Raw genomic sequence first — 12,400 nt, forward strand, 5'->3', positions numbered from 1 at the left:
GAAAAAAAAAAACAGAGAAAAAAAAGGCAAAGTGGACATAATTTCACACAAAACCCCCTAAAATGGTCTGGACAAAATTGTTGGAGCCTTTTCAAAATTGTTTGTAAATAACTTTGTTTCAAGTATGTGATGCTCGTTCACACTCACCTGTGGCAAGTAACAGGTGTGGGTGATACGAAAATCACACCTGAAACCAGATAAAAAGGGGAGAAGTGTACTATTTTTGCATTGTGTGTCTGTGTGTGCGCCACACTAAGAATGGAGAACCGAAAGAGGAGAAGAGAACTGTTTGAGGACTTGAGAACCAAAATTGTTGAACAATATCACCAATCTCAAGGTTACAAGTCCATCTCCAGAGATCTTAATGTTCCTTTGTCCATGGAGCACAACACAATCAAGAAGTTTACAACTAATGGCACTGTAGCTAATCTCTCTGGACGTGTATGGCAGAGAACCGTTGATGAAACACCCGTTTACTGCAACACCCTCCTCTGTGGCCTCCCCGCTAACTCCCTTGCACTACTCCAGTCTGTCCTCAACTCTGCTGCCCGGCTAATCCACCTCTCTCCTCGCTACTCCCCTGCTTCTCCCCTCTGCAAATCCTTACACTGGCTCCCATTCCCCAACGAATCCAGTTCGAACTACTAACACTGATCTACAAAGCCGTCCACAACCTGTCCCCACCCTACATCTCTGAACTAATCTCCCAATATCTTCCCTCACATAATCTCCGATCCTCCCAAGACCTCCTCCTCTCCTCCACACTTATTCGTTCCTCACACAACCACCTCCAAGATTTCTCCCGAATATCCCCCATCCTCTGGAATTCCATGCCTCAACACGTCCGATTATCCACCACCCTTGGATCCTTCAGACGGAACCTGAAAACCCACCTCTTCAGGAAAGACTACAGCCTGCAATAATCATTCTGCCGCCTCACCAACCGCCGGAGCTACCGCCACGTCACCGGCCACCCGAGCTGCCGCCACGTCACCGGCCACCCGAGCTGCCACCTCACCAACCACCCGAGCTGCCGCCTCACCAACCACCCGAGCTGCCGCCTCACCAACCACCCGAGCTGCCGCCTCACCACCACCCGAGCTGCTGCCTCACCAACCACCCGAGCTGCCGCCCCACCAACCACCCGAGCTGCCGCCTCACCAACCACCCGAGCTGCCGCCCCACCAACCACCCGAGCTGCTACCACGTCACCAACCACCCGAGCTGCCGCATCGCCACCACCAGAGCTGCCGCCTCACCAACCACCCGAGCTTCCGCCTCACCAACCACCAGAGCTGCCACCTCACCACCACCAGTGCTGCAGCACACCGACCTCCTGTCTCTTCCCCATTATAAGTCTGCAAGGACAGGGTCCTCTCCCCTCTGTTCCAGTCTGTCATTGTAAATTTGCTTACTGCTAACGATATTTATAACCCTGTATGTAACCTCTGCTCATGTACAGCACCATGGAATGGTGCTATATAAATAAATACTAATAATAATAATAATAATAATAATAATAATTATGAAAGTTTTTAATGCAGGATAGTTTGGATGGTGGATAAGCCACCTGTTATGATTTGGTAATTCAGAACCACAATGGACATAGCGATCAGAGCACATACAGTGACCTGACAATAACCCAAAAACATAGAACGAGCTCTGAGACGTGGGAACTCTGCTGACCGCAATCCCTAATCCTCTCCAACCACACTAGAGGTAGCCGTGGAGCGCTCCTGACCAGTCCTATGCAACTCGGCACGGCCTGAGAAACTAGCTAGCCTGAAGATAGAAAATAAGCCTACCTTGCCTCAGAGAAATACCCCAAAGGAAAAGGCAGCCCCCACATATAATGACTGTGAGTTAAGATGAAAAGACAAACGTAGAGATGAAATAGACTTAGCAAAGTGAGGCCCAACTTTATGAACAGAGCGAGGATAGGAAAGGTAACTTTGCGGTCAACACAAAACCCTACAAAAACCAGGCAAAGGGGGCAAAAAGACCCTCCGTACCGAACTAACGGCACGGAGGTACACCCTCTGCGTCCCAGAGCTTCCAGCAAGCAGAAAAAAACAAATTGACAAGCTGGACAGAAAAAAAACAGCAAACAAATAGCAAAGAGGAACTTAGCTATGCAGAGCAGCAGGCCACAGGAACGATCCAGGAGGAAACAGGTCCAATACTAGAACATTGACTGGAAGCCAGGATCAAAGCACTAGGTGGAGTTAAATAGAGGAGCACCTAACGACTTCACAATATCACCTGAGGAAGGAAACTCAGAAGCCGCAGTACCACTTTCCTCCACCAACGGAAGCTCACAGAGAGAACCAGCCGAAGAATCACTTGTGACCACAAGAGGGAGCTCTGCCACAGAATTCACAACAGCCTAGCCAGTCTCCAGACCTTCATCCTAGAGAAAACTTATGGACGGAGTTGAAGCTCCGAGTTGTCAAGCGACGGCCTCAAAATCTTAATGATTTAGAGATGATCTGCAAAGAGGAGTGGAGCAAAATTCCTCCTGACATGTGCGCAATCCTCATCATCAACTACAAGAAACGTCTGACTGCTGGGCCTGCCAACAAGGGTTTTACCACCAAGTATTAAGTCTGGTTTGCCAGAGGGATCAAATACTTATTTCTCACTGCAAAATGCAAATAATTGTATATAATTTATACAATGTGATTTTCTGGATTTTATTTTTGATATTCTATCTCTCAATGTTAAAATTAACCTGCCCTTAAAATTATCGACTGTTCATGTCTTTGTCAGTAGGCAAACGTACAGAATCAGAAAGGGATCAAATACTTATTTCCCCCACTGTATGTCCTATTTGCCTTTTTTTCTGTTGTTCGAAAACACACAAAGGAAATAATTGTGTATAAAAAAACATGTGTAACTGTAACTTGCTGATTGGTGGGAGTTTAATGCTGGAACCTGCCGCGATCGACCCAGAGGTGCGGCTCAATGTGAATCCGCCCTATAAATGCCAAAAGAAAATCCGCTCCCTGCATGTGAGACTCCGATCCTGATACTGAGCACATACTCAGACGCACCTGCTGGGTCTCCTTGTATTCTCGGTAACTTGCTCTGCGGAGCAGCGTCATCAGAATTCCTTCTATTTCTCGCTTCTCGTCCATCAGTTTCTGCAGCAGAGTTCTCCATCGTTACAGCTTCATGAAACAACTTGAGACGTTCATTGTGTTTCACGTCACAAAGCATCTGAAAATTCCTAATAGAAACCGCAGACATCTGAGAACGAGCAGAAAAGAGATCAAGAAAATTGTGAGAGCGTTTACTAGAGCGACAACAACACACAATAACAGGACAAAGTATACAACAAACACAACGGTCACAGCCTATAAGACCGACACACTGAAACAATGGCCAGGAAAGATTTATATGTTTTATGGTCTTTCTAGGAAGTATTGTAGTAATTATATTCTTATACTGTGTATAGGGGGCAGTATTATAGTAGTTATATTCTTGCACATAGGGGCAGTATTATAGTAGTTATATTCTTGCACATAGGGGCAGTATTATAGTAGTTATATTCTTGTACATAGGGGCAGTATTATAGTAGTTATATTCCTGTACATAGGAGCAGTATTATAGTAGTTATATTCTTGTATATAGGGGCAGTATTATAGTAGTTATATTCTTGTACATAGGGGCAGTATTATAGTAGTTATATTCCTGTACATAGGAGCAGTATTATAGTAGTTATATTCCTGTACATAGGGGCAGTATTATAGTAGTTATATTCTTGTACATAGGAGCAGTATTATAGTAGTTATATTCTTGTACATAGGGGCAGTATTATAGTAGTTATATTCCTGTACATAGGAGCAGTATTATAGTAGTTATATTCCTGTACATAGGGGCAGTATTATAGTAGTTATATTCTTGTACATAGGAGCAGTATTATAGTAGTTATATTCTTGTACATAAGAGCAGTATTATAGTAGTTATATTCTTGTACATAGGAGCAGTATTATAGTAATTATATTCTTGTACATAGGAGCAGTATTATAGTAGTTATATTCTTGTACATAGGAGCAGTATTATAGTAATTATATTCTTGTACATAGGAGCAGTATTATAGTAATTATATTCTTGTACATAGGAGCAGTATTATAGTAGTTATATTCTTGTACATAGGGGCAGTATTATAGTAGTTATATTCTTGTACATAGGAGCAGTATTATAGTAATTATATTCTTGTACATAGGAGCAGTATTATAGTAGTTATATTCTTGTACATAGGAGCAGTATTATAGTAGTTATATTCTTGTACATAAGAGCAGTATTATAGTAGTTATATTCTTGTACATAGGAGCAGTATTATAGTAATTATATTCTTGTACATAGGAGCAGTATTATAGTAGTTATATTCTTGTACATAGGGGCAGTATTATAGTAGTTATATTCTTGTATATAGGGGCAATATTATAGTAGTTATATTCTTATACTGTATATAGGAGCAGTATTATAGTAGTTATATTCTTGTACATAGGAGCAGTATTATAGTAGTTATATTCTTGTACATAGGAGCAGTATTATTGTAGTTATATTCTGTGCATAGCGGCAGTATTATAGTAGTTATATTCTTGTACATAGGGGGCAGTATTATAGTAGTTATATTCTTGTACATAGGAGCAGTATTATAGTAGTTATATTCTTGTACATAGGAGCAGTATTATAGTAGTTATATTCTTGTACATAGGAGCAGTATTATAGTAGTTATATTCTTGTACATAGGGGGCAGTATTATAGTAGTTATATTCTTGTACATAGGGGCAGTATTATAGTAGTTATATTCTTGTACATAGGGGCAGTATTATAGTAGTTATATTCTTGTACATAGGAGCAGTATTATAGTAGTTATATTCTTGTACATAGGGACAGTATTATAGTAGTTATATTCTTGTACATAGGGGCAGTGTTATAGCAGTTATATTCTTGTACATAGGGGGCAGTATTATAGTAGTTATATTCTTGTACATAGGGGGCAGTATTATAGTAGTTATATTCTTGTACATAGGAGCAGTATTATAGTAGTTATATTCCTGTACATAGGAGCAGTATTATAGTAGTTATATTCTTGTACATAGGGGAAGTATTATAGTAGTTATATTCTTGTACATAGGGACAGTATTATAGTAGTTATATTCTTGTACATAGGGGCAGTGTCATAGCAGTTATATTCTTGTACATAGGGGGCAGTATTATAGTAGTTATATTCTTGTACATAGGGGGCAGTATTATAGTAGTTATATTCTTGTACATAGGAGCAGTATTATAGTAGTTATATTCCTGTACATAGGAGCAGTATTATAGTAGTTATATTCTTGTACATAGGGGGCAGTATTATAGTAGTTATATTCTTGTACATAGGAGCAGTATTATAGTAGTTATATTCTTGTACATAGGGGGCAGTATTATAGTAGTTATATTCTTGTACATAGGAGCAGTATTATAGTAGTTATATTCCTGTACATAGGAGCAGTATTATAGTAGTTATATTGTTGTACATAGGAGCAGTATTATAGTAGTTATATTCCTGTACATAGCAGCAGTATTATAGTAGTTATATTCCTGTACATAGGGGCAGTATTATAGCAGTTATATTCTTGTACATAGGAGCAGTATTATGGTAGTTATATTCTTGTACATAGGGGGCAGTATTATAGTAGTTATATTTTTGTACATAGGGACAGTATTATAGCAGTTATATTCTTGTACATAGGAGCAGTATTATGGTAGTTATATTCTTGTACATAGGGGCAGTATTATAGTAGTTATATTCTTGTACATAGGAGCAGTATTATAGTAGTTATATTCTTGTACATAGGGGCAGTATTATAGTAGTTATATTCTTGTACATAGGAGCAGTATTATAGCAGTTATATTCCTGTACATAGGAGCAGTATTATAGTAGTTATATTCTTGTACATAGGGGGCAGTATTATAGTAGTTATATTCTTGTACATAGGGGGCAGTATTATAGTAGTTATATTATTGTACATAGGAGCAGTATTATAGTAGTTATATTCTTGTACATAGGGGGCAGTATTATAGTAGTTATATTCTTGTATATAGGGTACCACAAAATGTCCTGTAGTGGAAAGGCCACCTCCAATCAATGTAATCAACACACATTTGCCAGGTAGATAACTAGCAAAACATAAAGGCTACGGCACAGAAAGATTAAAATGTATATATTTTTATTAGCAAAAATTCATATTATAAAATCTTACATAAAAAAAACAAGACAAGGAAGTTTCAAAAAATGGAAATAACTGATGGTCACCTATGTAAGAATTAAGCTATACAGGGGATATATGATGAATACAAAAAATAATATATTTAATGATAGGTAAAAATACATATATCAATAGAAAAAAACCCTAATGAAATCTCCAATGCCAGTATAGATATAATGCATCATACAAAAAAATTGATAAGCAATGAAAAATGTCCTGCAGACCTTAATGATGGTAAAAAGACTTGTTTAAATATAAAGTGATAAATAGTGCTGTGCAAAATGGAAAAGAGGCATATGGTTGTAAAATAGCAGCAATGGCAACTGGCACTACATAAAGTGCTCTGTGCTTATACAACTATGCAGATTGCACTACAATTGGCAGTAAGAGAGGTATAAAGTCTAAGGTTTAAGGTACATAAGCATGAAAATAAAAACTAACAGCCGAAGCAAATAGCATAAAGTAAAATGCTTAATGCTGTGTAACTATGCATATTGCAATCCGGCCAAAGAAACAAAGCGTAAAGATTTATAGTGCAGAGGTATAAAGTTATAAACTAGCACTGTTTGTACGGCGCCATAGAAAGTGCACTGTGCTAGACAACTATACGTACCAATAAGCAGCAAAAGGGTTAAGATCTAAAGTACAAATAAGAAGTATACAGATATACAGATATGAAAGTGTATCCCCGCAAATGAATGCTATTACTTACATAGGGAAGACCCTCAGTGACCCCGACAGCGCCGTTTCGCCTACTGGCTTCCTCAAACGCCCCCATTGGTTGCCATTGCTGCTATTTTACAACCATATGCCTCTTTTCCATTTTGCACAGCACTATTTATCACTTTATATTTAAACAAGTCTTTTTACCATCATTAAGGTCTGCAGGACATTTTTCATTGGTTATCAATTTTTTGTATGATGCATTATATCTATACTGGCGTTGGAGATTTCATTAGGGTTTTTTTCTATTGATATATGTATTTTTACCTATCATTAAATATATTATTTTTTTGTATTCATCATATATCCCCTGTATAGCTTAATTCTTACATAGGTGACCATCAGTTATTTCAATTTTTTGAAACTTCCTTGTCTTGTTTTTTTTATGTAAGATTTTATAATATGAATATTTGCTAATAAAAATATATACATTTTAATCTTTCTGTGCCGTAGCCTTTATGTCTTGTATATAGGGGCAGTATTATAGTAGTTATATTCTTGTACATAGGGGGCAGTATTATAGTAGTTATATTCTTGTACATAGGGAGCAGTATTATAGTAGTTATATTCTTGTACATAGGAGCAGTATTATAGTAGTTATATTCTTGTACATAGGAGCAGTATTATAGTAGTTATATTCTTGTACATAGGGGGCAGTATTATAGTAGTTATATTCTTGTACATAGGGGCAGTATTATAGTAGTTATATTCTTGTATATAGGGGGCAGTATTATAGTAGTTATATTCTTGTACATAGGGGCAGTATTATAGTAGTTATATTCTTGTACATAGGGGCAGTATTATAGTAGTTATATTCTTGTACATAGGGGCAGTATTATAGTAGTTATATTCTTGTACATAGGGGGCAGTATTATAGTAGTTATATTCTTGTACATAGGGGCAGTATTATAGTAGTTATATTCTTGTACATAGGGAGCAGTATTATAGTAGTTATATTCTTGTACATAGGAGCAGTATTATAGTAGTTATATTCTTGTACATAGGGGCAGTATTATAGTAGTTATATTCTTGTACATAGGGAGCAGTATTATAGTAGTTATATTCTTGTACATAGGAGCAGTATTATAGTAGTTATATTCTTGTACATAGGAGCAGTATTATAGTAGTTATATTCTTGTACATAGGAGCAGTATTATAGTAGTTATATTCTGTACATAGGGGCAGTAATATAGTAGTTATATTCTTGTACATAGGAGCAGTATTATAGTAGTTATATTCTTGTACATAGGGGCAGTAATATAGTAGTTATATTCTTGTACATAGGAGCAGTATTATAGTAGTTATATTCTGTACATAGGAGCAGTATTATAGTAGTTATATTCTTATACATAGGGGCAGTATTATAGTAGTTATATTCTTGTACATAGGGGGCAGTATTATAGTAGTTATATTCTTGTACATAGGGAGCAGTATTATAGTAGTTATTCTTGTACATAGGAGCAGTATTATAGTAGTTATATTCTTATACATAGGGGCAGTATTATAGTAGTTATATTCTTATACATAGGGGCAGTATTATAGTAGTTATATTCTTGTACATAGGGAGCAGTATTATAGTAGTTATTCTTGTACATAGGAGCAGTATTATAGTAGTTATATTCTTATACATAGGGGCAGTATTATAGTAGTTATATTCTTGTACATAGGGGGCAGTATTATAGTAGTTATTTTCTTGTACATAGGGGGCAGTATTATAGTAGTTATATTCTTGTACATAGGGGCAGTAATATAGTAGTTATATTCTTGTACATAGGAGCAGTATTATAGTAGTTATATTCTGTACATAGGAGCAGTATTATAGTAGTTATATTCTTATACATAGGGGCAGTATTATAGTAGTTATATTCTTGTACATAGGAGCAGTATTATATTAGTTATATTCTTGTACATAGGGGCAGTATTATAGTAGTTATATTCTTGTACATAGGAGCAGTATTATAGTAGTTATATTCTTGTACATAGGGGCAGTATTATAGTAGTTATATTCTTGTACATAGGGGCAGTATTATAGTAGTTATATTCTTGTACATAGGGGCAGTATTATAGTAGTTATATTCTTGTACATAGGGGCAGTATTATAGTAGTTATATTCTTGTACATAGGAGCAGTATTATAGTAGTTATATTCTTGTACATAGGGAGCAGTATTATAGTAGTTATATTCTGTACATAGGAGCAGTATTATAGTAGTTATATTCTTATACATAGGGGCAGTATTATAGTAGTTATATTCTTGTACATAGGAGCAGTATTATAGTAGTTATATTCTTGTACATAGGGGCAGTATTATAGTAGTTATATTCTTGTACATAGGGGCAGTATTATAGTAGTTATATTCTTGTACATAGGAGCAGTATTATAGTAGTTATATTCTTGTACATAGGGGCAGTATTATAGTAGTTATATTCTTGTACATAGGGGCAGTATTATAGTAGTTATATTCTTGTACATAGGGGCAGTATTATAGTAGTTATATTCTTGTACATAGGAGCAGTATTATAGTAGTTATATTCTTGTACATAGGGAGCAGTATTATAGTTATATTCTTGTACATAGGAGCAGTATTATAGTAGTTATATTCCTGTACATAGGAGCATTATTATAGTAGTTATATTCTTGTACATAGGGGGCAGTATTATAGTAGTTATATTCTTGTACATAGGGGCAGTATTATAGTAGTTATATTCTTGTACATAGGGGGTAGTATTATAGTAGTTATATTCCTGTACATAGGAGCATTATTATAGTAGTTATATTCTTGTACATAGGGGCAGTATTATAGTAGTTATATTCTTGTACATAGGGGGCAGTATTATAGTAGTTATATTCTTGTACATAGGGGGCAGTATTATAGTAGTTATATTCTTGTACATAGGGGGCAGTATTATAGTAGTTATATTCTTGTATATAGGAGCAGTATTATAGTAGTTATATTCTTGTACATAGGGGGCAGTATTATAGTAGTTATATTCTTGTACATAGGAGCAGTATTATAGTAGTTATATTCTTGTACATAGGGGCAGTATTATAGTTATATTCTTGTACAAAGGAGCAGTATTATAGTAGTTATATTCCTGTACATAGGAGCATTATTATAGTAGTTATATTCTTGTACATAGGGGGCAGTATTATAGTAGTTATATTCTTGTACATAGGGGCAGTATTATAGTAGTTATATTCTTGTACATAGGGGGCAGTATTATAGTAGTTATATTCTTGTACATAGGGGCAGTATTATAGTTATATTCTTGTACATAGGAGCAGTATTATAGTAGTTATATTCCTGTACATAGGAGCAGTATTATAGTAGTTATATTCTTGTACATAGGAGCAGTATTATAGTAGTTATATTCTTGTACATAGGGAGCAGTATTATAGTTATATTCTTGTACATAGGAGCAGTATTATAGTAGTTATATTCCTGTACATAGGAGCATTATTATAGTAGTTATATTCTTGTACATAGGGGCAGTATTATAGCAGTTATATTCTTGTACATAGGGGACAGTATTATAGTAGTTATATTCCTGTACATAGGAGCAGTATTATAGTAGTTATATTCTTATACATAGGGGGCAGTATTATAGTAGTTATATTCTTGTACATAGGGGGCAGTATTATAGTAGTTATATTCTTGTACATAGGGGGCAGTATTATAGTAGTTATATTCTTGTACATAGGAACAGTATTATAGTAGTTATATTCTTGTACATAGGGGCAGTATTATAGTAGTTATATTCTTGTATATAGGGGCTGTATCATAGTAGTTATATTCTTGTACATAGCGGCGGTATTATAGTAGTTATATTCTTGTACATAGGGGCAGTATTATAGTAGTTATATTCTTGTACATAGGGGCAGTATTATAGTAGCTATATTCTTGTACATAGGAGAAGTATTATAGCAGTTATATTCTTGTACATAGGGGCAGTATTTTAGTAGTTATATTCTTGTACATAGGAGCAGTATTATAGTAGTTATATTCTGTACATAGGGAGCAGTATTATAGTAGTTATATTCTTGTACATAAGAGCAGTATTATAGTAGTTATATTCTTGTACATAGGAGCAGTATTATAGTAGTTATATTCTTGTACATAGGAACAGTATTATAGTAGTTATATTCCGTACATAGGGGCAGTATTATAGTAGTTATATTCTTGTACATAGGAGCAGTATTATATTAGTTATATTCTTGTACATAGGAGCAGTATTATAGTATTTATATTCTGTACATAGGGAGCAGTATTATAGTAGTTATATTCTTGTACATAGGAGCAGTATTATAGTAGTTATATTCTTGTACATAGGGACAGTATTATAGTAGTTATATTCTTGTACATAGGGAGCAGTATTATAGTAGTTATATTCTTGTACATAGGAGCAGTATTATAGTAGCTATATTCTTGTATATAGGGGCAGTATTATAGTAGTTATATTCTTGTACATAGGGGCGGTATTATAGTACTTATTGTTGTGAATTCTGTTGTCGGGCTCCCTCCTGTGGTCATGAATGGTACTTCGGCTGGTTCTGTCCATGGACTTTCTCTGGTGGCTGTGGGTGTTTCTGAGTTTCCTTCCACAGGTGACGAGGTTAATTCGTTAGCTGGCTGCTCTATTTAACTCCACTTAGATCATTACTCCATGCCACCTGTCAATGTTCCAGTATTGGTCTAGTTCTCTCCTGGATCGTTCTTGTGACCTGTCTTCCCAGCAGAAGCTAAGTGACTGCTTGTTTTTCTCTGGTTTACTATTTTTCTGTCCAGCTTGCTATTTTGATTGTTGTCTTGCTTGCTGGAAGCTCTGGGACGCAGAGGGAGCGCCTCCGCACCGTGAGTCGGTGCGGAGGGTCTTTTTGCGCCCTCTGCGTGGTCTTTTTGTAGGTTTTTGTGCTGACCGCAAAGTAACCTTTCCTATCCTCAGTCTGTTCAGTAAGTCGGGCCTCACTTTGCTTAATCTATTTAATCTCTGTGTTTGTATTTTCATCTTTACGCACAGTCATTATATGTGGGGGGCTGCCTTTTCCTTTGGGGAATTTCTCTGAGGCAAGGTAGGCTTTATTTTTCTATCTTTAGGGCTAGCTAGTTCCTTAGGCTGTGCCGAGTTGCATAGGGAGCGTTAGGAGCAATCCACGGCTATTTCTAGTGTGGTTGATAGGATTAGGGATTGCGGTCAGCATAGTTCCCACGTCCCAGAGCTCATCCTATATTATCAGTAACTATCAGGTCATTCCGTGTGCTTTTAACCACCAGGTCCATTATTGTCCTGACCACCAGGTCATAACAGTATAGGTGGCCCAAAGTACTAATGCATCTCAATAGAGGGATAAGAGAAGTTCTGAGACCATTTTTTTTTCTTTGCAGTGCGTTTTGTCTCTCTTTTCCCCTTTGCATCT

The 12,400-nt window shown here is 36.3% G+C and overlaps 1 protein-coding gene across 1 annotated transcript in view; it reads right to left on the reverse strand.

Annotated features, from left to right (window-relative positions):
* Nucleotides 1-12,400, reverse strand: part of LOC138674972 (zinc finger CCCH-type antiviral protein 1-like) — an 81,878-nt gene that overhangs the window by 43,429 nt on the left and 26,049 nt on the right. The window contains exon 3 of the mRNA XM_069762861.1: nt 3,054-3,249. Coding sequence (XP_069618962.1) covers nt 3,054-3,249 — 196 coding nt within the window. The remainder of the gene's footprint in view (nt 1-3,053; nt 3,250-12,400) is intronic.

This window comes from Ranitomeya imitator, chromosome 4 (assembly GCF_032444005.1).
Source record: "Ranitomeya imitator isolate aRanImi1 chromosome 4, aRanImi1.pri, whole genome shotgun sequence".
In the NCBI taxonomy this organism is placed as follows: Eukaryota; Metazoa; Chordata; class Amphibia; order Anura; family Dendrobatidae; genus Ranitomeya; species Ranitomeya imitator.